At 68.9% G+C, this 25,380-nt stretch overlaps 10 protein-coding genes across 10 annotated transcripts; 8 read left to right on the top strand and 2 right to left on the bottom strand.

Moving 5' to 3' along the window:
* Positions 1 to 645: 645 nt before the first annotated feature.
* Positions 646 to 3,429, top strand: RHOBADRAFT_48301 (uncharacterized protein; the record flags this gene model as incomplete). The annotated part of the gene is made up of 7 exons (XM_018415120.1): positions 646 to 696; positions 905 to 1,128; positions 1,195 to 1,513; positions 1,585 to 2,155; positions 2,229 to 2,304; positions 2,375 to 3,182; positions 3,266 to 3,429. The coding sequence occupies 7 exons, from the start codon at positions 646 to 648 to the stop codon at positions 3,344 to 3,346; spliced, it is 2,130 nt and encodes a 709-aa protein (XP_018271810.1). The 3' UTR covers positions 3,347 to 3,429.
* A 547-nt stretch (positions 3,430 to 3,976) lies between these two features.
* On the bottom strand, positions 3,977 to 6,293 carry RHOBADRAFT_31584 (uncharacterized protein; the record flags this gene model as incomplete). Its single annotated transcript, XM_018412980.1, has 7 exons — positions 3,977 to 4,153; positions 4,241 to 5,025; positions 5,128 to 5,512; positions 5,644 to 5,729; positions 5,807 to 5,940; positions 6,054 to 6,138; positions 6,290 to 6,293. The coding sequence occupies 7 exons, from the start codon at positions 6,291 to 6,293 to the stop codon at positions 3,977 to 3,979; spliced, it is 1,656 nt and encodes a 551-aa protein (XP_018271809.1).
* A 195-nt stretch (positions 6,294 to 6,488) lies between these two features.
* Positions 6,489 to 7,155, top strand: RHOBADRAFT_64825 (uncharacterized protein). Its single transcript, XM_018418590.1, has 3 exons — positions 6,489 to 6,766; positions 6,834 to 6,886; positions 6,990 to 7,155. Exons 1-3 carry the CDS (start codon positions 6,510 to 6,512, stop codon positions 7,022 to 7,024), a joined length of 345 nt encoding a protein of 114 aa, XP_018271808.1. The 5' UTR covers positions 6,489 to 6,509; the 3' UTR covers positions 7,025 to 7,155.
* A 237-nt stretch (positions 7,156 to 7,392) lies between these two features.
* RHOBADRAFT_52787 (uncharacterized protein) lies at positions 7,393 to 8,541 on the top strand (the record flags this gene model as incomplete). Its single annotated transcript, XM_018416506.1, has 2 exons — positions 7,393 to 7,677; positions 7,741 to 8,541. The coding sequence occupies 2 exons, from the start codon at positions 7,393 to 7,395 to the stop codon at positions 8,443 to 8,445; spliced, it is 990 nt and encodes a 329-aa protein (XP_018271807.1). The 3' UTR covers positions 8,446 to 8,541.
* A 96-nt stretch (positions 8,542 to 8,637) lies between these two features.
* On the top strand, positions 8,638 to 9,497 carry RHOBADRAFT_66274 (uncharacterized protein; the record flags this gene model as incomplete). The annotated part of the gene is made up of 3 exons (XM_018418920.2): positions 8,638 to 8,682; positions 8,763 to 9,244; positions 9,306 to 9,497. Coding segments are annotated over 3 exons (719 nt in total), but the record flags the coding sequence as incomplete, so codon positions are not given.
* Positions 9,498 to 10,383: 886 nt separating this feature from the next.
* Positions 10,384 to 12,767, top strand: RHOBADRAFT_52785 (uncharacterized protein; the record flags this gene model as incomplete). Its single annotated transcript, XM_018416505.1, has 10 exons — positions 10,384 to 10,525; positions 10,619 to 10,668; positions 10,746 to 10,918; positions 11,028 to 11,102; positions 11,165 to 11,334; positions 11,411 to 11,477; positions 11,568 to 12,086; positions 12,177 to 12,285; positions 12,354 to 12,465; positions 12,530 to 12,767. The coding sequence occupies 10 exons, from the start codon at positions 10,384 to 10,386 to the stop codon at positions 12,643 to 12,645; spliced, it is 1,533 nt and encodes a 510-aa protein (XP_018271805.1). The 3' UTR covers positions 12,646 to 12,767.
* A 2,085-nt stretch (positions 12,768 to 14,852) lies between these two features.
* Positions 14,853 to 15,219, top strand: RHOBADRAFT_13548 (uncharacterized protein; the record flags this gene model as incomplete). The annotated part of the gene is made up of 2 exons (XM_018412146.1): positions 14,853 to 15,093; positions 15,158 to 15,219. Coding segments are annotated over 2 exons (303 nt in total), but the record flags the coding sequence as incomplete, so codon positions are not given.
* A 681-nt stretch (positions 15,220 to 15,900) lies between these two features.
* RHOBADRAFT_43178 (uncharacterized protein) lies at positions 15,901 to 18,309 on the top strand (the record flags this gene model as incomplete). Its single annotated transcript, XM_018414184.1, has 4 exons — positions 15,901 to 15,969; positions 16,059 to 16,126; positions 16,196 to 16,332; positions 16,397 to 18,309. 4 exons carry the CDS (start codon positions 15,901 to 15,903, stop codon positions 18,307 to 18,309), a joined length of 2,187 nt encoding a protein of 728 aa, XP_018271803.1.
* A 120-nt stretch (positions 18,310 to 18,429) lies between these two features.
* RHOBADRAFT_52783 (uncharacterized protein) lies at positions 18,430 to 20,694 on the bottom strand (the record flags this gene model as incomplete). The annotated part of the gene is made up of 1 exon (XM_018416504.1): positions 18,430 to 20,694. One exon carries the CDS (start codon positions 20,692 to 20,694, stop codon positions 18,541 to 18,543), a length of 2,154 nt encoding a protein of 717 aa, XP_018271802.1. The 3' UTR covers positions 18,430 to 18,540.
* Positions 20,695 to 20,844: 150 nt separating this feature from the next.
* Positions 20,845 to 25,332, top strand: RHOBADRAFT_52782 (uncharacterized protein; the record flags this gene model as incomplete). The annotated part of the gene is made up of 5 exons (XM_018416503.1): positions 20,845 to 21,531; positions 21,613 to 22,623; positions 22,701 to 23,709; positions 23,793 to 24,430; positions 24,507 to 25,332. The coding sequence occupies 5 exons, from the start codon at positions 20,845 to 20,847 to the stop codon at positions 25,233 to 25,235; spliced, it is 4,074 nt and encodes a 1,357-aa protein (XP_018271801.1). The 3' UTR covers positions 25,236 to 25,332.
* Positions 25,333 to 25,380: the final 48 nt, after the last annotated feature.

The following is a 25,380-nucleotide window of genomic DNA, read 5'->3' as shown; positions in this document are numbered from 1 at the left end:
CCACGAAGCACGAGCGCTGTGCGAGGAGGCAGGTCACGCCTGCGAGTGCGCTCGAGCGCGTCGTGCGAAATCGCCGAGACGACCTCAGACCTGGACGAGCGTTGGCCAAATAGTTGCTGAAGAGCAGCTGAAGAGAGCAACAGTGAGCTCGTCAAGCTGCTTGGTGTGGTCTCGTTCGCTCGCCCGCGGTGCGCTCGAGGACGCGTCTCGGCGCGACGTGCTCGCCCTCCTCCTCCTCAAACCCACCTCTCGCTCGCCGACGTCGCACCAGCTGCACTCGAGACTTGCTTGCACCGACCAAGCACCTACATCTGCGCGGCCTCGCTCCTCGCCCCGTGCCCGACTCTCCGCCCGCTCGCCTCGGCGTGATCAGCACTTCGCCTCCTCGACACCACCCATCGCGTGCGCCCAGCGCTCTACAGTTGCACCATGGCCGCCCTCCCGACCATCAACCTCGGCCTCGACTAGTGAGTGCACCAGTCACACCCCTCCCTGCCGCCGTCGCTGACTTCTCTCCCCCCGCCCCGCCCCTCTCCGCGCAGCGATGAGGACCTCGAGCAGATCAAGACCTTCTTGACCAAGTTCCGCACGCGTCCGGGCAAGCGGCGAGCAGTCGCCGAGGACGACAACATCGACCAGGACGAGATGGCAGACGAGGCGGATGCGGAGCCGAGGACCAAGTACCTGGACCAGCTCGTGCGTCCCTTCTCTCTCACCCGTGCTGCCCCTCGCCCAGCCCTACTGACTCCTCCTGGTCCCACCGCAACAGCAACGAGTGTCGAACCGCGACGACGAGCGGATAGTCATCGACCTCGAGGACCTCAAGCAGGTGCGCACCCGTCCTCTCTTGTCCCAGCCTGCTCTTCGTACACGCGGCGGTGCTCACCCTCTCCCCCACACACAGGAGGGCGAGGCGGGACGTGCGCTTGTCGGGCAGATCGAGCGCAACACGCAGCGCTACGTCAAGCTCTTCAGCCGCGCCATCGACGAGGTGATGCCGCCCAAGACGGTCGACATCGGCCCCAAGTCGGACATCCTCGACGTCATGCAGTACCACCGCAACAACAAGAACGCGCAGAACGAGGAGGCCGGCCAAGCCGTGTTCCCGCCGCAGCTGTTGCGCCGCTAGTGCGTCTCGCGCCCTCTCCTCCTCCTGCCGCTCGTCGCCCTTACTGACTCAGTCCTCTCCCGCAGCAACCTGTACTTCCGCCCTCTCGCCAATGAGCCCGTCCTCGCCGTTCGCCAAGTTCGCGGCGCCCACCTCGGCAAGCTCATCACGGTGCGCGGCATCGTCACGCGCGTGTCCGAGGTCAAGCCGCTCCTCCAGGTCAACGCCTACACGTGCGACTCGTGCGGCGCCGAGATCTTCCAGGACGTGCAGGGCCGCAAGGTCACGCCGCTCGACGCCTGCATCAGCGAGGTGTGCGAGCAGAACCAGAGCCGGGGCCAGCTCTACATGCAGACGCGCGCGTCCAAGTTCACGCCGTTCCAGGAGTGCCGCATTCAGGAAATGGTGCGTCCCGCCTCTCTCTCTCTCTCTCTCGCAGAGAGTAGAGCCGGTGACTGACCCAGTCGATCTCGCAGGCGGATCAAGTTCCCGTCGGCCACATCCCTCGGACCATGGTCATCCACCTGTACGGCAACCAGACGCGCTCCGTCTCGCCGGGCGACGTCATCAACGTCGGCGGCATCTTCCTCCCGATCCCGTACGAGGGCCTCAAGGCGCTGCGCATGGGCCTCCTCACCGACTCGTACCTCGAGGCGCACCACGTCCAGCAGCTCAAGAAGCAGTACGAGTCGATGCAGCTCACGCCCGAGATCACGCGCGAGATCGAGGAGCTCAAGTCGGTGCCCGGCCTGTTCTCGCGCCTCGCGTCGAGCATCGCGCCCGAGATCTTTGGCCACGAGGACGTCAAGCGCGCCCTGTTGCTCCTCCTCGTCGGCGGCGTCACCAAGTCGGTCGGCGACGGCATGAAGATCCGCGGCGACATCAACATCTGCCTCATGGGCGATCCCGGTGTCGCCAAGTCGCAGCTGCTCAAGTACATCGCCAAGGTCGCGCCTCGCGGCGTCTACACGACCGGTCGCGGTTCGTCCGGCGTCGGTCTCACGGCTGCCGTCCTGCGTGACCCCGTCACCGACGAGTTTGTCCTCGGTTCGTCCTCGCGTTCCCTCTTTTGTCCTTCCCGAGAAGTGCGGCCCTGACCTTTCGTCGCCGTCGTCCCCAGAGGGAGGTGCGCTCGTCCTCGCCGACAACGGCATCTGCTGCATCGACGAGTTTGACAAAATGGACGAGTCGGACAGGTGCGTCCTGCGTCGTCCTCTCTTTGCCCTCTCGCCGGCACTGTTGCTCACCCGCTCGCCTCGCTCGCAGGACGGCCATCCACGAGGTCATGGAGCAGCAGACGATCTCGATCTCCAAGGCGGGCATCACGACGACGCTCAACGCCCGCACGTCGATCCTCGCCGCCGCCAACCCGCTGTACGGCCGGTACAACCCCAAGATCTCGCCCGTCGACAACATCAACCTCCCCGCCGCCCTCTTGTCCCGTTTCGACCTCCTCTTCCTCATCCTCGACACGCCCTCGCGCGACGACGACGAGCGCCTCGCACAGCACGTCGCCTACGTCCACATGCACCGCGAGGCGCCCCCTCTCGCGCTCGAGCCCGTGTCGCCGACCGTCCTGCGGCACTACATCGCCCTCGCCCGGCAGGTCCGCCCTGTCGTGCCCAAGCACGTCGCCGACAAGGTCGTCAACGAGTACGTCGGGCTGCGCCGGCGCCAGAAGCAGGACGACGACCGCCAGCAGTTCTTCACCTACACGTCGGCCCGCACCCTCCTCGGCGTCCTGCGCGTCGCCCAGGCCTGCGCTCGGTTGCGCTTCTCGCCCGAGGTCGACGAGGACGACGTCAAGGAGGCGCTGCGGCTCATGGAGGCGTCCAAGTCGAGCCTGCACGACCACGAGCACCGCGACCAGGCCGACGACCGCACGTCGCGCTCGCGCGTGTACGAGCTCATCAAGGGCATGGCGAGGAGCGGCGCGGGCCGCATGGACGTCGACGAGGACGACGACGAGTTTGTCGACGAGGGCGACGACGCCGAGCGCTTCAACCCGGTCCAGAGCATGGCCGAGGTGCGCGAGCGCGCGTTCGCGCAGGGCTTTACCCAGGAGGAGCTCGACGTGCGTCCCTAGTCTCTCTCTCTCTATCTCTCTCTGTCTCGACGGTGAGCCACGTCACTGACTTCCTCTCTCCTGCGCAACAGGACGCCATCTCGGCGTACGAGGAGCTCGCCGTCTGGATCGTCGACGAGGCGAGGACGACGCTCACGTTCACGGATGTCTGAGGGGGAGCGGCAGCGGGATCTCTCTGTCTGTACGATAGTGTGTCTGTGACTGTGACTGTAACGCAGTACCTCGCTCTCGGCTCGCGCGAAAGGAACTCGCGAGAGGAGAGGGCTCGAGCGCGCTCGCAAGCTCTTGCGTGGCCCTTGTGAGGTCTCGGCAAGCGCACGCTGCTTCGAGCGTGACACCATTTGATAAGAGCGTGCGGCACAGGCGCTCGAATGGCAGCCATGCCGCAGCAGGAGAGCCACGGAGCGAGCAGAGAGAGGAGGCTTCGGCAAGGCGCCGAGCCGGCCTGAGCGCTCGAGGCGAGGTCGAGCAAGCTGCCGCCCGCCGCTCTCGGTAGCGAGCGCATAAGCTCTCGCTCGAGGAAGGGACGCTCTCGCGTCGTCGGAAGAACTCGCTCGTCGTCGCTGTGCCGCTCTCAAAGAAGCTCGAGGAGTGCGTGCGACGGTGTGTGTGTTGCAGGTAAAGATGACAGGGGCGGGCACTACAGCGCGGACGGAAGGGACGAAGGCAAAGAGGGAGGAGAGAGCGCATAGAAGGAAGAGAGACTGAGAAGGACCCGCGAGAAACCCGACGACGACCGACGACCGACGACCGACGACCGACGACGACGACGACGCCCAAGCCTACTCGTTCGAGAGGCCGACGACGAGGCTCGGGAGCTCGTGCTCCTGGAGCGACTCGTTCGAGAGGCCGACGACCTGGCTCACGTCGCCGCCGCCTGCGACCTCGCCGCCGCCGGTCACGTCGTCGAGCGGCTGGGTCTCGAGGACGGGCTGCATGTGGCCGCCGTTGTGCTGCTGCTTCGACGACGGCGAGGAGGAGGAGGCGGCGGCGGGGGGCGACACGTCGACGAGGGCAGGGCCGGCGCCCGACTTTGCCGCCTTGACCTTTGCGTTGTCGGCCCGGAGGCCCTCGATGTGGGCGAGGTACTCCTCGGTGACGCCGCCAGTGACGTACTCGCCGGTAAAGACCGAGCAGTCAAACTCCTGGATGTCGGGGTTGAACTGGGCGCACGACTGGACCAAGTCGGGCAGGGTCTGGAAGATGGTGAGGTCGGCGCCGATGTACTGCGAGATCTCGTCCTCGGTGCGACCATGTGCGACGAGCTCTTTGCGACTCGGCATATCAATGCCGTAGACGGCCGGGTGGCGGATGGGCGGGGCACACGAGGCCATGATGACCTTGCGGGCGCCGGCGTCGCGCGCCATCTGGATGATCTCCTTGGACGTCGTGCCGCGCACGATCGAGTCGTCGACGATCAGGACCGTCTTGTCGGCAAACTCGAGCGCCATGGCGTTGAGCTTGCGGCGCACGTTCTTGCGGCGCAGCTCCTGCCCGGGCATGATGAACGTGCGCCCGACGTACCGGTTCTTGACAAACCCTTCCCGGTACGGCACGCCCAGGTTCTGCGCGAGCTGGAGGGCGGCGACGCGGCTCGTGTCCGGGACCGGGATGACGACGTCGACCTTGATGCCCTCGGCGGCGAGCTTCTTGCGCGCGTTCTCGGCGAGGGCGTCGCCCATGGCCATGCGCGAGCGGTAGACCGAGATGCCGTCGAGGACCGAGTCGGGCCTCGCGAAGTACACGAACTCGAACATGTCCGGAGCGATGGTACGCTCCGGGACACATTGACGAGTCACGAGTCCTTCGCGAGTGATGATGATGGCCTCGCCTGCGAGCGCAAGAAGCGCCAAAGTCAGCTCTCGTCCCGCGCCTCGTCCCGGCGCCTCGACAGACACACATCGCGAGAGAGAGAGGGAAAGAGAGTGCTCACCGGGCTTGACGTCGGTCCAGTCCTGGAAGCCGAGCGCGTCGCACACGACGCTCTCGGACGCCATCATGTAGTCCCACCCGCCGTCGACCGTCTCGCTCCTGCGCCTCGCCCAGCCCATGGGCCGGATGCCGTGCGGGTCGCGGAAGCCAAAGATGCCGTAGCCGGCAATCATGGCCGTGCACGCGTACGCGCCCGACGTCGTCTGCATGACCTCGCGCACGGCGCGGAAGATGTCGTCGCCGTCGATGCGGAACTTGCCCGTCTTCTGGAGCGCGTCGGCGAGGAGGTTGAGGAGGAGCTCAGAGTCGGACGACGTGTTGATATGGCGGTGGGCGTAGTGGTCGAGGTAGTAGCGCAGGTGGTCGGTGTTGGTCAAGTTGCCGTTCTGCGGGCGCGCACGGGGTCCGAGGGTCGTCAGGATCGAGGGTTCGGCACTCGTGCGTGTCTAGGGAGGCCGCGAGACACGCAGGGAGCGGTGCGGCGGCCTCGCTCGAGTTGAGAAGGTTGCCGACTCACGTGCGCGAAGACGATGCCGTACGGCGAGTTGACGTAGAACGGCTGCGCCTCGGACTGTGCCGACGAACCAGCAGTCGGGTACCGAGCTGCGAGAGACGAGAGAGCGAGAGTGAGTCCCGGGCGCGACGAGTCAAGCGAGTCAAGCGAGAGAGAGGGGACGGACCGTGGCCGACGCCCATGCCGCCGATGAGCTGGCTGAGCGACTTGGCGTCGAGGAGGTCGCGAACCATGCCGTTGCCCTTGCACTGGTAGAAGCGGCCCTTGGGCCCGCACGTGACGACGCCGCAGGCATCCTGGCTGCCGAGGGGAACCGAGGTGCGGGTGGGGGGCAAGTTGGTCAGCTCGCGCGCTCTTGACTCGGGTCGTCGTTGTCGGGGACGCGCGGAGAGCTCGACGGAAGAGGGACGGACCCGCGGTGCTGGAGGAGCTGGAGGCCTTCTGCAAGCTCGGGCGCGACGTTGTTCTGCGAAGCGAGGAGGATTGCGAGGACGCCGCCTGCAGGGTAGGGACGGTTCGAAGGGACAGAGTCAGTTGCAGGGTTCGAACGACGCGAGTCGACGTCGGCGGCGGGCGATAGACCCCGCAGGAAGCGGGACTAGGGCGGACGGAGCGAGACGGAGACGAGGGGGAAGGGACGAGGACGCACACATGGTGACGGTGCTGGAGGGCTCGAGGCGAGAGGCCGGCTCGGCGAAGGTGCGAGTTGGGCTGTGTGTCGAGCGTGTGCGGGCTCACACGGTAGCTGCGCGACGCGAGCAAGCGGGGGAGGATCAAGCAAGCGAGCGACGGAGCCGTGCTCTCGCCGAATCGCTGCCACCGCCAAGTCCCCCTCTCTCGCCTCCCACGAGGCAGACCACACTCCGACCATGCTCCCAACCTTGACCAGGTGGGCTCAGCACGCCGCACCCGCAGCACAGCGCCTCCAGCAGCTCGCAAAGCTCCGCTGCGACCTCCTCGGCACCGTCTACAACCCCAACTCGCTCCGCACCGGCTCAAAGGTCCTCAAGGCGCGCCTCAGGGGTCCCGCCATGCTCCGGTACTACGGCGACCGCTTCAGCAGCTTCCGTGGCCTCAACAACGCCATCCCGGGACTCGAGCTGCGCGACCTCGTCGAGGAGACTCGGTCCGTCTCCCTCTCGCACTGTGCGCCACGGTGCAGCCTGACTGACAAGCTCGTTCCCTCCCTGCAGGCTACTCGACATCGAGACGCTGCGCAAGCGCGGCAAGGTCAAGCCCAAGAAGGGTGCGTCCGACTCGCTCTCCCCTCCCTCGCACTCGCGCCGCTCCCAAGCGGCCGTCTGCGTCGATGAAGGGCGACCAGCAGCTGACCAGCACTCATCACGCAGGCCAGGGTCGCCGCGCCTCGATGAAGAAGCGGTAGATCCACCTCGCCGCTCCTCCTCCCCGTCGTTCCACCTCGCGCCCCTCGCATGGCTCCCCTTTCCTCGTTGTACCCGCATACCCGAGCGCGCACCTCGTGCGCTGTATCGCAATCTCAAGGCCGTACCATTCCCTGACGAGCACCCGAGCGAGAGCGAGAGCTGCGCGAGAGCGCGAGAGGACCGAGTCTGGCTCGCACGCCTCACTGTGAGCTTTGCGCGCCCGGCCGAGAAACTGCTGCAAGCTCGGGAAGAGAACCGCGAGCCACAGACCAGCGACGGACGCGAGGACGAGTCGCCGTGAGCCTCTGCCGCGAGCGAGTCGGCCGGCTCTCGCTCTCTCCCCCACTTTCACCTCGCCATCCCCGCCATGGACTACGAGCAGAACGCCCACCTCGCCGCTGCGCCCGCCTACGCGCTCGAGTCCGACTCAGAGTCGGACTGGGACGACGACGAGCGCCCTCCCCACTCGACCACCGCCGCCGCCAAGCAGCTCGCGCCCGACGCCGCCGTGTCGCTCGAGAGTGGTGGGCAGGGGCTCGAGAAGGGTCAGGAGGCGGTCTTTTTGCTCGGCGAGGCGGGCGAGCGGCTCGCGCAGGGGGTGCAGCTCGATGACGCGGCGCGGGCGATCAAGGTGCTCGTCGAGGGGGAGCAGGTGCGCCCAACTCTCTCTGTGGGCTCGCCAGGGGTGCACGAGCTGACTGCCTGAGTGTCACAGGTCGGCCACGTCGTTCCTCCAGCCGCAGCGGCCCCCGGCCCTACCCTCGTCTTCCTCACCACCGCCCTCCCCCTCGCCTCGCTCCACCCACTCGCGTCGACCCTCCTCGAGGCCCTGCAGCCGACAGTCGTCACCATCGTCTCGTCGTACCACCTCCCGTCGTACATCCCGCCGGTCAAGCGGGTCGACCCCTCGTCCGCCTCGAGCGCGCCCATCCTGTCCCTCGCCTCGCCGTCGCCCTCTCCCGCCGTCATTCAGCTGCGCTCGACCGGCGCGTTGTCCCCCTTCACGACCCCGAACCTGCACCACGGCCTCGGCTCGTCCCTCCTCACCCTCTCGCACCTCTCGCCCTCGACCACGTCGTCGACGCTCCTCCTCCTCCCGACGACGACGCCGCCGCAACCGCTCAACGGGCCCTTCTCGCTCGCGTCGCCCGTCGGCATGACGTCTGGCAGCGCCGGGACGCTGTACGACGCCGGCGGTCCGACGAGCCTGAGCGACCCGGGCGCCCTCTTCCGCGAGCTGGTCGGGCTCGGCGGCCCGAGGAGGACCGCGGCGGCGCCGAGCGCGGCACTGCGCGAGGTCAAGGCGGCGCTCGGGTGGGACTGGTGGAGTCCAGAGAGGCAGGGCGGTACCGCTTTCGAGTGGCTCGAGCGGCAGAGGAGGGACAAGCGGCGCGAGCAGGCGGGCAGCATGTACACGTGAGGCGACTTGGGTGCAAGTCTCCCCACTCGAGCGTGCGCGGTCGTCGACGTCGAGGTCGAGGAGGAGAGGCTCGGGCGGGGGATCGGCACGTGCACGAAGATCCACGCTTCGCGCTTCCCGCTCCTTCCTGCCTTGGCGGCACGACCGGGTCCCGCTCGCGCTCTCGCTCTCTTCCGCTCGATTTCTTCGTCCCGGCCACTGTTCTCCAAGCTTCTGGAGGAGATGGCCTTGACCCGGGTGCGTCGACCGCGCTCTCTCTCCCCTTCTCTTCCCTCTTCCTCCCCCACCGTCGCTCACCCCGCGCCCCACACCCGTAGCCACTGGACTTGTCTATCACGCGCCACTCGACGACCCGAAGCACGCCCACGCCCTCGCCGCACACCTCGGGCGAGCCCCTGTCCCGCACCCGAACCCGCACGACCGCCATGTTGGACCGCACGACGAGCGACGAGGGCAGCGACGACCACCACCACAAGCGCGAGCTCGCCGCTCTCGCGGCGCGGTACTCGCTCGGCTCGCCCTTGTCGCGCGTGCGCACCCGCACCGACTCGTCGTGCCTGTGGCAGCACGTCTCGCCCGACGCGCCTCGCCCGCTCGACCAGGCCCCGAGCGGGCCGCAGCAGGTCCTGTACGACGACGAGTTCGTCACCCTCACGGCGACAGCGCTCGTCGTGCGGCACCTGCTCTTCCGCCGCGAAGTCAGGATACCGCTCGCGCGCATCCACTCGGCGCGCGCCTTCTGCTCGCCGGCCCAGCTCGTCAAACTCGCCGCGTCGGGCCTCCCCTCCTCCTCGCCGTCGTCGACGTCGCCTCGCCGGCGCACCAAGCACGCGCCCGAACCTCGAGCGCCTCGAGGCGTCGTCGTGAGCGGGCTCGGGTCGACGGGCGTCATCTGGGCGAGGGACGCGGTGCGGGTCAAGGACGGGCGGTGGAAAGAGAGGGCCGTCGTCGTCGACGCCGACGGGTGGCTCGGCCGGGTCGGGTTCACGGTCGACGACGCAGAGGCGTGGTGGGCAGCATGGACGCAGGCGACGGGGCAGGCGCATTGTTGAAGGTCGAGGAGGAGCGGGTTCTCTCGAGCGGTCCTGGTCTGTGCGCCGCCGTCCATGTTGTGCCTTTACTTCAGTCTCGCTCGCATTGCCATTGTCGTTCGTCTCTCTCTCTCTTCTTCGGCGTGAGAGGTTCGCCAGCCTCGTGAGCGCTCATTCGAGAGGAGGCCCAAGCGCGCTTCGAACGCTCGACGAGGACGAAGGGAGAGTGCGGGGCTACAACGCGGACTTGCGGTGCTCCAAAATCGTCCGCGCACGAACGCCAAGCTCGAGGTCGCTCGTGGCGGACGCTGAGCGCGAGCGGTCCGCATCCAAGCTTGCCCTCCTTCTCCTCACTGCTTGTGCGCGCCTCGCTGCGTCCGCCCTCTCTCGCTCTCGTCACTGCGCTCGCAGGCGATGGAGCTTGCAGCCTCCCTTGTCTCGGCGGTCCTCCACTCTGGCTGGCGCCGCGCCGGGCAGCGAGCGAAAAGCTTGCGGCCCTTGCCTCGGACTTGTCACAATCTCGGCCGCCAGCCGTCCGCTTCTCCAGACTCGCGGCTCGAGAGCCCGTTTTAGGCTGCGGTTGTCGATGAGCAGCCAGGTGGAGCAGCTCGAGCGCTTCGCCTGTCGATTCTCGCTCCGCCTCGTTCGCTTCACCCGACGCACGGCGCCAAGATCTTCTCAGCACGCTCGCACGCCTCTCTGCACCTCTCGCACCAACGGTGGAACGACAGCAGCACAAGGACGCAACGAGCTCGCCCGAGGCCCTAAACCCTCGCCCCCGCCTTCTCCCGACCCCGACTTGGTCCTCCACGACTTTACCCGCGCCGGCCCTCCACGCCTCTCTGCTCCTTTCCCTCATCTCCGTCCACCCTCTCCTCTCGACGACTCGACCCGTCCACGACTGTCGATGCACAAGGACCTCATGAACCACGACTCGGCCAAGCTCGAGCAGGCCAACACGTCGGTGCAGGCGCCGGTGCCCGTGCGCTTCGCCAAGCACGACCCGGAGGACCCAGCCGAGGGATGGAGCCGGCTCAAGCGCTACCGAGGTGCGCACACACTCTCTCCCGTCGTCTTCTGGCGGCCTTCCCAAGTCGAGCCGGGACACTCGCGCTTACCTCTTCCTCGCCGTCCTCGCGCAGCACTCGGCCTCGCCATGGCGGTGACCTACTGCTCGGCCTTTAACGCGTCGGTGAGTCCCCTCCTGACCGGCCTGGACCGTGAGGGCGAGGCAGGAAGAGGAAGCTGACCTTTCTCTCGTTCCCGCAGGCCAACGGCGCCGCCAGCGGCGGTTTCCGCGCCGACCATCCAGGCGTCACGGCCAACGAGTTCCAGGCGTCGTCCTTCACCTACCTCGCCATGCTCGGCATCGGCCCGCTCGTGCTCGCGCCCGTCTCGGAAACGTTCGGTCGCCGCCCCCAGATCTGCATCTGTACCTTCATGTGCGTCCCCTCCCGCCGTCTACGAGCCTACACAAACTCGCAGAAGGGCACCGGACCTCGTCGGGAAGAGCGACGGGCACTGACCGTCGCGCGCTCGGGCCCCTCGCAGCATCCTCGTCCTCTTCCTCGGCCAGGCCTTGGCGCCCAACGTCGAATCGCTCATCTTCTGCCGCCTCATCCAGGGGTGCGCATCGACCCTCTTTCCCTCTCGTTCGAGGGCCAGAACCTGACGACGACGTCCCGCAGTGTCGCCGCCAGTGTCGAGGGTCCGGTCGCCGCCGGCGTCGTCGCCGACCTTTGGCCCAAGCGCATTCGCGGCCCGGCCATGGGTATCTTCGTCCTCTGCGTCTTCACCGCCAACGCGACTGGCCCGACGGCGATGAACTGGGCGGCGCAGAAGCTCAACTGGCACTGGGGTGCGTCCCTCCCTCCTCTCCCTCTTTCTCTCCTCGAGCGGCCTCTTACTCCCTTATTGACGTTCGTCGTCGACAGTCTACTGGATCCAGATGTGCTCGAACGGCCTGTGCTTCTTCCTGTGCCTCTTCTTCTTCCCTGAGCCGTGCGTCCCCTCCGTCTCGTCCCCTCCCTCTCGTCCCCTCCCTCTCGTCCCCTCTCTCGTCGAGGGTTACTGACCTATTTCTCCCTCTAGCCGTGCCGACGTCATCCTCGGCAAGCGCTGCAAGCAGCTCGAGAAGGAGACGGGCCGCCCCCACTACGTCGACGGCGCCGAGCAATTCGAGGGCTGGTGGATGGCGCTCAAGATCTCGTCGACGCGCCCTCTCCTCTATCTTTTTACCGAGCCGATCGTCATGGCGCTCGCACTCTGGGTCGGCGTCGCTTGGGGCATGGTCTTCCTGTACATCGGCGCGGTCGTGCACGTCATGCGCGAGACGTACGGCTTCTCGCAGGGCCAGGGCGCGACGTGCCTCATGACCGGCTGCATCGGCGCCCTCATCTCGTACGGCCTTCACCTTACCGTCCAGGAGCCGATGTACGCTCGGGCCGTCGTTCGCGGCCACGGCAAGGCCAGGCCCGAGGTCCGCCTCTACTCGGCGGCGGTCGGCGCGCTCCTCTTTGCCGGCGGTGCGTTCGGCTTTGCCTGGACCGCCCGAGAGTCGATCCACTGGATCGTGCCCTGCATCTTCGTTACCCTCACGAATGTCGGCATGTGCGTCCCTCTTTCCTCCCTCTCGCACAGCCCCATCGTGTCGGCCTCTCCTCGAGAACGATACTGACCCTCTCGGTCCCTCTCACACAGCTACTCGATCTACCTCGCGACATACCTTTACATCGGCGACGTCTACGACCGCTACTCGTCGTCGGGACAGGCCGCTCAGTCGCTCCTTCGCAACATCCTCGGCGCGACCGTGCGTCCCGAGTTCCTCTCTTCCTCCTCTCTTGCGCACCCACACTGACGCCTCACCTGCCTCTGCAGTTCCCCTTCTTCGGCGTCACCATGTACGACAAGCTCGGCTTCGACTGGGCGTCGATGCTTGTCGGCTTTATCGCGCTCGCTCTTGCCGTCGTTCCATGGGGCTTGATCGCCGGTGCGTCCCTCCTCTTTCTCCCCTTCTCCCGCACGACATCGACTGACATCTCCAACACGTACAGTCGGTCCCAAGCTGCGCGCCAAGTCGCGCGTCGCTCGCTCGATGGAGCAGCACGAGGGCCAGGTCCTCGCCGACGACGTCGAGCCGCCCCAGATGACCGAGGTCGAGATGCCCTAGACTCGACGCTCGACGGCGCGGTAACGTTCCTCTCTGCTAGAGTTCCCCTACACGTCCAAGGACCATCACGTACATCTGTAGAGCTGTGCATCCCAGACTCGAGTTTCTCTCGTGCTGCTTCCTCTCGTCTTTGAGCTTCTCGAGCTCCACACTGCGTAGCGGTCCCTTTGCGAGCGCGAGAAAGCGAACGTGCCAGGCTCGCTCGTCGAGTGCTCGCCAGGTCGGGCGCTTCTCTCTGCGGCGTGTTGGCCAAACGAGGGTTCAGCTCCGAGACTCGGCCGTCGAGCTGGCTGCGGCGCGCAGTATCCACGCTCCCTGCGCAGTTGCAGTGCCCAACTCGACAGCAAGATATCGCGAGAAGAAGCACGCGGGCGAACAGGGGAAGACAGGGTGGTCCGAGCGGACCTTCTCAAGTTGACCTCCACGCTGAGCGCGCGAAAGGAGGGAGCGGTCTCGCTTTCGCGCCCGGCGCGGCCAAGCTTGCGACACCGACGAGCAGAGCGTGCCCGAGCTGCTTGAGCTTGCGAGGCTGCGCCGAGCAGGCAAGCTGAAGCCGTGGCAGGAGGGCCGACCGCCCTCGAAAAAAACGAGAGGCCCGCGCACGGCGAAGCGAGCTCGGGCGAGTCGAGGCGGGCGTGAGCTCGCGTGCCCGGCTGAGCGCTGTCGAGCGGTCTGCACCCCGATTCTCCTCGTGAGCTGTGGAGCCGGCAACGAGACGAGCCGGGCGCGAGCTTCCCGCGAAGGCAGGGCGAAAAAAGAGGGCGTCGCAACGCAGGTCGGTTCGGCCGCGGCGCGGCTCGTGGCGACCGTCGATCGCAGATTTGCACAATTGCTCGAGTGCGCGGATGCCGGGCGAGGGTCCGACAGAACAGGGTGCGAGCGCCTCGTGGACTCGCCGAGGAGGACCGTGCCCGGTCGAGCGTGAGACGGCCCCCTCACTTGAGGGTGCTCCCCTCGACCTGAGCCTGCTCAAAAGCCGCCCTTCCTGCGAGCAGACCTCTCCCTCCTTCTTCTGTACCTCCCTCGTCGACTCCCTACCAGCATGCTCGCCGCCGTCTCGCTCGCCCTCGCCGCGCTCTCGGCCGTCACCGCCGCCCCGGTTCCCGTCGTCGAGTCGTCGGTCGCGCTCCCCAACTCGACCCAGGTCAACCAGACGGCGTACTGGTACACGCAGGACGGCCGTGCCGGTGCTTGCGGCTCGTACTCGACCGACGCCGACGTCGTCGTCGGCCTCCCGCTCGAGTTCTACGCCAAGTACGACGCCGTCTCGCCGTACTGCGGCTCGTTCGTCGTCGTCAAGGGCGACAACAACAAGACGGTCACTGCGCTCGTCGCCGACGCCTCGACCCTCAACGACACGCTCACCCTCTCGGTCGCTGCGTGGCGCTCGCTCGACGGCGACGCCGGCCTGAGTGCGTCTCCCTTCTCTCGCCGTATCCTGTTCCCTCTCCGCCTCTTCCGTGGTACTGACGCATTTGCTCTTGACAGCCACCGTCGACTGGCGCTTCGCCAACAAGACCGAGGCCGCCGCCGCCGCCAAGGCCCTCAAGGACACGCCCGCCTCCTCGGCCGTCGAGACGCCCGCCGCCGCCACCTCGGCCAAGGCCCCGACCTGGACCAGCTCGCACGCCGCCGCCCCCCCGTCGTCGTCGTCGTCGTCGACCTGGGCCGAGCACACCGCCGCCGCCACCACCTCGCCTGCCGCCGAGAAGAAGGAGTCGTCGACCGCCTCGTCGTCGGCCGCCTGGACCTCGCCCTCGTCTTCCTCGTCGGCCTGGCGCTCGTCGTCGTCGTCGGCTTGGTCGGCTGAGCACGCCGCTCCCTCTTCGTCGTCGGCCGAGGCCGAGAAGAAGGCCGCCGCCTCGTCCTCCTCGACCTGGACGCCCGAGCACTCGTCGACCTCGACCTCGACCAAGGAGTGGAAGGAGACGTCGACCTCGACCTACGAGGCCCCCAAGACCACGACGACCGTCAAGCGTGCGTCCTCTCTTACTCGACTCGATTCGACCTTCCCAACCCCGCTGACCCTCTCGTTCCTCCTTTCCTTGCCTCCCCTCGCCCCGTCGCCGCCCTCTCTCCCCCTCTTATCTCGCTCGCCTTGTCCCCGCCCTTCTATAGCCTCGACCACCACCACCACCTCGCAGTGGGTCGCCCCCAAGACGACCACGACGCAGGCGCCCAAGACCACCCAACAGGCGTCGTCGGCGTCGTCGGGCACCTACTCCGGCAGTGCGACCTTCTACTCGCAGGGCGGCAACGCCGGCTCGTGCGGCAACTACGCCTCGGACTCGGACTACGTCGTCGCCGTCAACGCCGCCCAGATGAACTCGGGCTGGTGCGGCCGCACGGTCAAGATCACCAACAAGGCCAACGGCGCCACCATCACCGCCAAGGTCGCCGACACGTGCCCGGGCTGCTCGTACGGCTCGCTCGACCTCTCTACCGGCGGTCCGTCCCTTCTCGCTCCCTCTCCCTCGCTCGAGCCCGTTCCTGACTCCCTTTCCCTCCCCAGCTTTCGGCGCCATCGGCAACTACGACACCGGCGTACTTCCTATCGCGTGGAACTTCGTGTAGGGCGCTCGAGCAGAATGGCGGCGACGCGAGGAGCAGGAGACGTAGACCATAGACTTGGCTCGAGCCTCGGCTCGAGGGGAAAATGTAGATAGACCGGTTCCCTTCTTCTCGCGCCTCCCTTCTCTGTGTTCTCTCCGAGAGTATGGAGAGCTAGAGAAATGAAAGAAGCTGGCTTCGTCCGCTCGAGAGGCGACGCGAGGAGGAGCTGAGGAGCGTTCGGGCGGCACCGTCACGGAAGCCCTCTCGCGGATGGCCTGAAAGCCACGAGAAGCTCAGGGCCGAGCTACAGTCTGCCCTGTTCTCGTAGAGACAGCGAACGACAGCGTGCGAGCCTGCTCGATCTCGTGCGCTGGTGCCGCCGCCGCTGCAGAGGCCACACGCCGTCTCGCTCTTAGACAGTTCGCCGCTCGGACAAAGCTGGAGGCAGGGATCAAAGGTGTAGTTGCACGTGCGCAGCTAAGCATACGATGCGGATGGCAAGGAGTGGCAGAGGAGGAACGGTTCGACGTAGTCGGCTTCGAGGTCACTCCGCGTCACCTGCTCCCGCCTGCACGAGCGCCGCCCTGAGCTCACCTGGTGCTTCGCACAGCCCTCCAGAACGCGCCCCAGCCGACTGCAGCGCGCCCAGCACCCTCCTCGACCTCGCCCACCTCCGCCTCATCACCCAACTCGACGGTCAACATGGCGCCGCCCACCTCGCTCGCCGAGCTGCGTGCACTCAAGCGCACAGAGCTGCAGGCCCTCTGCAAGGTGCGCCCGTCTGTTTCCCCCGCCCCTCTGTGCCCGCGACGACAAAGCTGACGCCCCTCGCCCACCCCCTCGCGCGCCTCGATGTACAGGACAACAACATCAAGGCCGGCGGCAAGAACGAGTACCTCATCAACCAGCTTGCCAGCAAGTTCGCTCTGTGCGTCCCCCTGTCTCCTTGTCGTCCCTGTCGAGCGACTCGCGCTGAGCGCCGAACGCGCACTTGCAGCGGCGACACGGCGACAGCTTCCCCGTCGACTTCTACGACCACGAGCAAGACGCCCCAGAGCACCGTCGACAAGGGCAAGAAGGCCGTCGCACCTAGCCCGGTCGCAGCTCTCGACACGGCCGAGGCCTCCTCGCTCGGTGCGTCCGCATCTCTCCCACGACCTCGAGCCGACCTGTTCGCTAAGTTGTCCTGCGCCAACAGAAAACATCTCTCTGCCTTCCGCCCTGCACTCGCTCTCGGTCCAGGTCACGTCGCTCAAGGCAGAGCTCGAGCGCCAGTCGGCATCTCTCGACGAGCTCAAGCGCGCCGCTCCTGTCGAGCCCGTCACCATGGGCGCGGTCGAGGGCCTCGTCAAGCGCAAGATCGAGGCGTTCGAGCACGACCGCCGCGACGAGGTCACCGACCTGCTCAAGGAGCGCGACGACCGCATCTCGCTCCTCTTCTCGAGCCTCCACGAGCAAGATGAGCTCGTCTTGAACCTCGCCGACAACCTCGACGAGCTCGAGAAGGCCGCTGTGCCTAAGTGCGCCAAGTGCGAGCAGCTCGAGGCGGCCCTCGACACCCTCCGGCGTGACGTCTGCTCGCGGCTCGACCGCCTCGAGGCTCGCCCGGCGCCCCACCCCGTCGCGACCAGCACTCCCGCCTTCGTCGAAGCGCCGCCTACGTCATCGCGTACCGTCCCGATGGCCAGCCCTGCCCTCTCGGACGCGCCGCCGACCCGTTCCCTCGTCTCGTTCCTCCCGCCCACCGGCTCTCCCTCCACCCCGGCGTTCGCCCTCGACTCGCCCCTCATTGCCCAGCGCCAGAGCGTCGGTGCGCGCAAGGGCACGCCCTTCAAGGCCGGCGCACTCGCCCACGAGGACGAGCCCGTCACCGCCGTCCCGAGCCACATGCTCGCCGCCGTCGCGTCTGCGGGCCGCCTCAGTCAGCGCGGCACGCCGTTCCGCATGCCCGACGACGACGACGCGGCGAGCCCGGCACCTGTTGCCGCAGCGCTCGGCAAGCACGCGCGCTCGTCCATCCTCGTCGGCGCCGAGCGCACCGACTGCGCCGGCCGCCAATCTCTCGCGCCGGCGTTCGGCACGTCGTTCGCCGCCGAGGCGAGCGTCAACTCGAACGACGGCTTCCACACGGCGCCCGTCTCGGTCCAGGAGCCGGCCGGTGAGGTCGGCGTGGGCGCGAGCGCGAGGGAGGGCGACATGCGCCTGAGCAAGCGCGTGCGCGTGAGCTCGGCGTGCAGCTCGGGCTCGATCGTCGACAACGGCGAGCCTGAGGACAGTACGACGGGCGAGGGCGAGGACGACGAGGAGCCGGTCGACTCGTTCGCGCGCGAGGAGGACGAGCGCGACCCGGACGCGCAGAGCGAGGCCGACGCCGAAGTGCGCGACTACCTCGTCGCGACCAAGACGGGCGACTCGCCCTCGACGGCGCGCAAGCCCGCCGCCGCCAAGTCGGCGCCGCACTCGCCCGCCGTCTCGATCCACGACCCGAGCTTCTTCGCCTCGGCCGCCTCGTCGCCCGGGCCGCGCACGACCCTCACCCCGACGCGCCGCACCTCGACCTTCTCGTTCACGTTCGGCCCCGGCGACGAGAACGTGCCGGGCTCGTCCGCCCTCTCGACGTCCGCCACCGCCGCGGCCTCGACGAGCCGCAAGTCGCTCCCGCTCGCCGCCCTCCCCTTCCCCATCGTGTCGCCCTTCCGCGCCGCTCCCTCGCACGCCACGAGCGCCCGCAAGGGGACGCCGGGCACGAGCGCGAGCGCCAAGAAGGCGACCATGGCGAGCTTCTTCGGCGGCAGCGCGACGGCGAACCGCTCGAGCGCAGCCGGCGCCAGCCTGTTTGGCGCCTCGGCCGCGCCCTCGGCGTTCGCGTCGGCGAGCAAGCCTCGCGGACGTGCGGGCACGCTCAGCCTCGGCGGCGGCAGCTCGTCGTCGTCGTCGTCGGCGATTGGCAAGCTGTCGACGCCGCTCGCGCCGAGGACGCTTTTCGGGACCGAGGGCGGCGGCGAGGGACGGTTCGGCGAGGCCGAGGGAGAAGAGGAGGAGGTCGCGAGTCCCGCCAAGGGCGGCTGGAGGTGGGAGCGTGGGGCGTTCGGCGCCGTCGGGACGCTCTGAGCGACGAGCCTGTCTATATCTTCCCTCTTCGTCCTTTCCTCTCTCTTTCGTACCCTTCCTTCCTTCCTCTCCTTAGTTCCTTCTCGCGTCACGTAGTCGAGCTTTCCTCGTGTATTTTATCGGTTCGGGTTCAGAGTCTCGTGCACGTTCCCACCGCGAAAGCTCGTCTCGCCCGCAAAGCTATGTACACCCTGCCCTCCCTCGCTCACCCTGCTCGTCTCATCGTCACACTCATGCGCTCTGCTGCCGCCGCTGCTGCCCGTCGACAAACGCGGCCAATCCCCTCCCGAGCTCCCTCACCTTCTCGGCGTCCCTCCTCGCGCGCTTCAAGCTCTCGCCAAACGCGCGCTCGAGGTCCTTGGCCCGGCCGCCACGCTCCGTCTCGAGGACGGCGAGCAGGCCCGCGCTCTGGTCGGCGGCGAGCTCGGCGCGCGCGAGCGCCGAGCGCACGAGCCCGTGCGCGAGCGAGAGGTCGGCCGGTCCCGGTGCGGGCGCCGCCGCCGGCTTGTTCTTGCTACCGCCGCCAAAGAGGCCGCCGCCGCGAGACGACGAGGCGCCGAGCGCCGAGCGCGCGAGGGAGCACTCGGCGAGGTGCGCCTCGAGGGCGGCGACGCGCGTCGAGAGGTACGCCTGCGAGAGGCTGCGCGAGACGTGTGCGGGCTCGAGGGGCGTGTGCGTGTCGCGTGGCGGGGCGGGAGGCGCGACGAGGGCGGCGCTCGAGGAGGAGGGTAGAGAAGGGGAGGGTGCGGGAGCGGGCGAGAGGGCGCGCGCGTACTCGAGCGCGGCGCGCTGCAGCGCCTGGGCACTCGCGAGCGCTGCGTCGGTCGGCGCCGCTGCGGACGACGATGACGACGACGCTCCGTCGACGTCGCCGTCCCTGCGGCGCGCAAGGAACGTCTCGAGCGAGACGAGGCTCGCGACGAGGGCGCGCTGCGGCGCTGGGCGGTCGAGGACGCGAGCGGATGGCGCGTCGGACGCGGTCGGGGACGAGAGGGCGCGCGAGGGCGAGGTGCGCGAGAGGAGGGCGACGAGGTGCGAGAGCTCGGGCGACAGGTCGGCAGTCGAGGTCGAGGTCGAGGAGGGCGACGAGGGCGGGTGCGAGCGCGACCAGAAGCCGAAGAAGGACGACAACGGCGAGGCGTGCTTGTTGGCCTGCTCGCGGATCGTCGGCGCGCCGGCGGGCACGAGCTGGTCGAGCGCGTCGCCCTCGAGGCTGTGCCCACCGTCGCGCGCGAGCACAGGCACGAGGCCGCCGACAAAGTAGCCCTGCGCGCGGTCGTTCTCGACCCGGCGCTCGTCGGTGCCCGGTTGCCACAGGTCGGCGATGCGGGCGCTCAGCTCGCCGAGCTTGCGGGTCGCGACGAGCGTCTCGCGGGCCTCCCACGCGCGGTCGGCGGCGCGGTCCGGGTGCGGGTCGGTCGTCGGGCTCGCGCTCAGGGCGAGGTAGATGCGGTCCCAGCCGTCGCGGGCGGCCTCGAGGCGGGCGCGGCCGCCGATGCGCTCGCGGACGCCGGCGAGGCGCTCCTCGAGCTCGACGGCGGCGCGGTCGACGCCGCCCTGGTCGACGTGGCGCTCCCACGCGGCGCCGGCGAGGCTGCTGTCGTCGAGCGCGATGCCGCGACGGGCTGCGCGCTCGAGGGCGTACGCGAGGTACTGCTCGGCGAGGAGCCAGCCGCCGTCGCCGACCTGGCGCCCCTGCGAGGCGACGACGGCGGCGGCGTCGTGCTTGGCGCCGATCATGTCGCCGCCCATGCGCGAGACGGCGAACGGGCTCGCGCTCGCGGCGGCGGAAGGGGCGGCCGAGAGGGGCGAGGCGACCATGCCGGCGCCCCAGGTCTGGGCGATGTAGGCGCCGCGAATGGCGGCGCGGGCGAGGAGGCCGAGGCGTGGGTCGGTGCCGCCGCGCTTGTCGATGTGGAGGCCGGACCAGCCGGGCTGCTCTGCGAGCCAGTCGTCCGGGTCGTCGAGGTTGAGCGAGGGGGCGAGGGCGACGTGCTCGACGTAGAGGTGGACGGCGACGAGGGCGGTGGCGGCGGATGCGACGATGGCGACCGAGCCGTACACGGCGTAGCGGAACAGCTGGCCGAAGAACGAGGCCGTGTGGACGAGGGGCGAGGCATAGTCCTCGACGGGGAGGTTGGTCGGCGGGAGCGGGGCGAGGGGCACGGCTGGGTCGGGTTCTTGGCCTGGTTCGGGGAGGGGTGCGGGTGCGGGTTCTTGCGGGGTGGTGAACGAGGGCGGGCGGGCGTAGTGGCGGCGTGGCGAGGGTGCGAGTCCGAGGTGGGGAGATGAGGAGGCGGCGGCGACGACGGGGGTCGAGGGGCGAGCGAAGGTGCGGGTGCGCGGGGTCGCTCGTGCGATTGCCCTGGTGGAGCGTGACAGCATGTCTGTCTAGGTCGAAGGTGGCCCTAGTGAGGTGTGAGATGAGCGAGCCGCCCTGCCTCTCTGAACTGATGAGCTTGGTCGAGGTGCGAATCGTCGCGACTCAGCTCTCACCTCGCTCTCGCCTCTGCACCCCACTCGAGCACGGCCAAGATGCCGGCCCTACCTCAGCAACCAGCACCGAGCGGCCGCCACTCGATCCTCCCGCTCTTCCCCTTGCTCGCCTCGCACAACCCCTCGACTCGCCTCGACGCCGCTCTCCACCTCGTCCAGGCCCTCCCCCATGGCACGCCCAGCACCGCCAACGACCCCGACACCCCGTACGCCCTCAAGCGCCTCGTCGCCGGCCTCGCCTCGTCCAACGACGCCGCCCGTCAAGGCTTCGCCGTCGCCCTCACCCAGCTCGTCGCCCTCCTCCCCTCCGACTCGCCCCTAGCCCGCAACATCCTCGCCCAGGTCTTTGACCAGACCACCCCGAAGCAGGGCGCAGACCCGCGCGAGGAGCGCGACCTCTACTTTGCCCGCCTCATGGGCCTCCACGCCCTCGTCCGCTCGGGTGTCCTCGTCCGGCCCACCGACCCCGCCGGCGCAGACCGCTGGAAGGAGTGCGTCGGCGGCCTCGTCTCGCTCGCCAACAAAAAGACCTGGATCCGCGAGCCGAGCTACTGGGTCGTGTGCGACGCCCTCGCCGCCCTGTGCGCCGCGCCCGACTCGCTCCCGTGGAAGCACGACGCCCTCCAGTGGGCCGTACAGCGCCTCGTCGGCGACTCGCGCGAGAAGGCCCGCGGCTTCAGCCCGGAAAAGGTCGCCGTCGTCCTCGTCCTCCAGGCCCACAACGTCGTGCGTCCCCCCCTCCTTCCCTACACTCCCTCTCTCTCACTCAAGAGGCCATCGTACTGAATCTGGCGCACGCCCCTGCAGGACGCCGACTGGCCCACCCTCCTGTCGCCGACCTTCCCGTCGGGCTCGGTCCTCGCGCGCTCGTCCCTGTCGGCCCTCGCGTCGGCTCTCCGCGGCGCGTCGTCGTCCTCGTCGGCCGACGGCGGCGCGAGCATGCCCAAGCAGGGCTCGAACGCCGTCAAGACGTCCAAGGGCGCGCCCGCACCCGCCGCCGGCCAGGCGCCCCACTTTGTGTGGACTCTCCTCGCCGACGCCTACTTCCCTCCCTCCTCCTCCTCCTCGACGACCGCCGCCGCCGCCGCCGCCGCCGCCAAGACGGAGCGCGCGCCGTTCTCGGCCTTCTGGGCCGCCTGCGTCGACCGCTCCCTGTTCGCCTCGTCGTCCCTGCCGCTCAAGGCCCTCGGCTTCTCCCTCATCACCCTCTTCCTGTCGCGCGTCCCGCCCGCCGACGTCGCGTCCCTCCTGTCGCCGCACGCCCTGCGCGTCCTCGCCAACCACCTGCGCCGCGAGATGAGCGGCTCGGGCGGCGAAAAGACGCTCCTGCGCGTCGCCGACAAGCTCGTCACGTCGACCCTGCCCGCCTACTTTGCCGCGTCCGACTCGAACCGCCAGGCGGCGCTCGCGACCCTCAAGCGCCTCGTCGCCGCGCCCGACTCGCAGTACAACGCGTTCGACACCAAGGTCCTCGAGCGCATCGTCGTCAAGCTCGACGTTGCCGGCGTGCGCGGCTGGGTCGCCCACCTGCGCGGCGTCTTCCTCGCGCCGACCGTCGACGACTCGGCCTCGTCGTCGGCGACCAACGGCGACGGCGACGACGTCGACCCCGAGGCCGGCAACGACAACGCGCTCGTCGAGGACGCCCAGGCGCGCGACAAGCGCCTGACGGCCCAGCGCAACTGGGCCCTCGACCAGCTCCTGTTTGTCGTGCGCAACGCGAGCGTCGCAAAGGACGACGACGTCGTCACGGCCCTGCTCGAGTTCCTCGCCGTCGTCGGCTGGTTCGACATTGTCAGCGAGGCGACCAAGGGCGCTGTGCGTCCCGCTTTTCCTCTCTCTCTTTGCCTCCTCGCTCCGAGTACGAGACTGACCCGTCGCATGTCTTTCTGCAGCGCTCCTACGTCCCGTCGACGCCCCTCACGGCCGCGCACCGCACCGCGACCCGCACGCGCTTCTTCTCGATCCTCGCGTCGCTCGTCGCGGCCACGGCCCCGCTCGGCGGCGCCGCATGGCTCCACCGCGCCCTCGCCCTCCTCGACAACCTCGCCGCCGACTCGAAGCACTTTGCGCGCGCGGCGACGTCGGGCCAGGACGGCGACAACGACGAGGACGACGAGGACGAGGGCGAGGGCGCGGCCTACGACGCACGCCTGCGCGAGCTGTACCCGCAGCTGAGCGGCGCCGAGGGCCCGAGGCCCGCTGCGCGCGCGCTCGTCGAGGGCGTGCGGCTCGTCGCGTGGGACGAGGGACGCGACGACGCGGCCGACGTGCTCGAGGGCGCTGTCGACGCCGTCGAGGCGCTCTTCCCCGCGCTGTCGGCCTCGACCGACGAGGACGACGACGACGCCGAGGACGACGACGAGGACAAGCCCGAGCCGGCGACGGTCGTCGTCGACGTGCTCCTCGCGCTCCTGAGGCGCCCGAGCGCGTTCGTCAAGGCGTTCGCCGGCCCGGTCGTGCTCAAGGGCCTCGCCGAGGACGTCGGCCTCCAGGCCGTCGAGCTCCTGCGCGACGTTGTTGCGCCGGAGGAGGACGAGGTCGACGAGGAGGAGCAGCAGGACGGCGAGGGCGAGGCGTCGACCGACAAGAAGGCGAGCAAGAAGGCCGCCGCCGCCGCCTCGGGCGACGACTCGGACGACGACGGCGCGAGCTCGTCCGACAGCGAGTCGGACAGCGACGACGACGGCGGGTTCGAGGTCGACGAGGCGTTCAAGAACGAGCTCCTCGCCGCGCTCGAGGCCGGCGGCATGGGCGTCCCGGGCGACGACGAGGCGATGCGCGACGACGACGGCGCCGGGAGCGACGACGAGGAGCTCCTCGACGACGAGGCCATGCTCGAGCTCGACGACAAGCTGGCCGACATCTTCCGCGCCAACGGCGGCGGCCGCAAGAGCAAGAAGCGTGCGTCCTGCGCTTCCCTCTCTCTCGTCTCTCTCCTTCTCTGTTGGAGCACGACTGATAAGAGCCTCACGGTCGACACACAGGTGACCGCCAGGACGACCTGCACTACCGCCTGCGCGTCCTCGACCTCCTCGACGTCCTCGCCCACACCAAGGCCGCCTCGGCCCTCCTCATCCCGCTCTACGTCCCGCTGTTCAACCTGATCCGCACGGCGTCGTCGTCGGTCGAGTCGGAGCTCCAGGCCAAGGCGGGCAAGCTCCTGCGGTTCCTCGTCCAGCCGCGCAAGTCGGCCGACGCGGCCGCGCTCGTCGAGCCCTCGGACGAGAGCTCGCACGCCGCCCTCGAGGCCCTCGACGACCTGCACCGCGCCGCCGCCGCGTGCGACGCCCCGGCGCTCGCGCCGCTGTGCGCCCAGGTCGCCGTCGCCCTCGTCAAGGCGGCCGTCGCGCTCGCGCCCGCCGCGTCGCGCGCCCACGCCCTCGAGCACGTCGCGCGCGTCACGGTCCAGTCGTTCGAGGCGTACCTGACGACCAAGAACGCCAAGACGCGCGTCCAGCCGCAGCTCACGGCCGACGTGGCCAAGCGCGCGCCCGGCGCCGCGTGGGGCATCCTCCCGCGCGTGCTCGAGCTCGCGAAGGGCGACGGCGGCAAGGTCAACGCGTTCAGGCGCATGCAGGCGTTCGAGGTCGCCCAGTCGCTCGTGACGAGCTACGCCAGCCTTGTGCGTCCCCCGCTCGTTCCCCTCCCTCTCCCTCGTGCGCCGTCCTGTCACTGACCCTGCCCCTCCTCGTCCGCAGAAGACTGCCGAGTCCAAGTCGGCTGTCCTCGCCGCCATGCCCGCCTACCGCTCCGCCCTCTTTACCGCCCTCTCGACCTCGCTCACGTCGTCGTCGTCGGCCGCGGCCGAGTTTGACGCCGCGCGCCTCAAGCTCCTCGCCAAGCAGGCCCTCGCGTCGGCGCGCCTCGCCGTCTCGCTCTCGTCCCAGGCCGACGCCGCCGAGGCGTGGCGCCCGCAAGAGTGGAGCGGCCTCGTCGCCGACGCGGCAAAGAGCGACCGGTTCAAGGGCGCCGTCGGCGTCACGACGCTCGTCAAGCAGCTCGTCGGCGTCCTCGGCGCGACGGTCGCCGACGACACCAAGTCGGCGTCGAAGAAGGACAAGAAGCGCAAGGCGGGCGAGGGCCAGTCGGCGGCGTCGTCGGCCAAGGAGCAGCAGGGCACGCCGGCCAAGAAGGCAAAGGCGTCGCCGGCCAAGGGCACGCCGTCCTCTGCCGCCGCCGCCGCCGCCGCCGCGTCCCCGGCAGCGTCCAAGGGCAAGAAGGCGGCACCCGCCGCGCCCGTCGTCGCCAACGGCGAGGCCGAGGTGCAGGACGAGTCGGTCGAGGTCGACGCTGCGGGCGACGACTCGATGGTGCTCGACGGCGCAGAGGCGGCAAGCGGTGCGGGCGACGGCTCGACGCCGAGCAAGAAGGGCAAGAAGGACAAGAAGGACAAGAAGCGCAGGCGCGAGTCGGCGGGCAAGGCCTGAGGCGGAAGAGGAGGAGGAGGTCGGACCGGCGCGCCTTAGATTATCGTGTCTCTTGTCTCTCTCGCATTCCCCTTGCATTGTATCTCTCTCTTCGGCACCTGCCTGTGCAGCGAGAGAGACTGTGGTCGACGAGGTTGACGACTTG

Source organism: Rhodotorula graminis (assembly GCF_001329695.1).
Source record: "Rhodotorula graminis WP1 unplaced genomic scaffold RHOBAscaffold_5, whole genome shotgun sequence".
In the NCBI taxonomy this organism is placed as follows: domain Eukaryota; kingdom Fungi; phylum Basidiomycota; class Microbotryomycetes; order Sporidiobolales; family Sporidiobolaceae; genus Rhodotorula; species Rhodotorula graminis.
The sequence above is the reverse complement of the archived record's forward strand: the minus strand, read 5'-3'. Positions and strand labels throughout refer to the sequence as shown.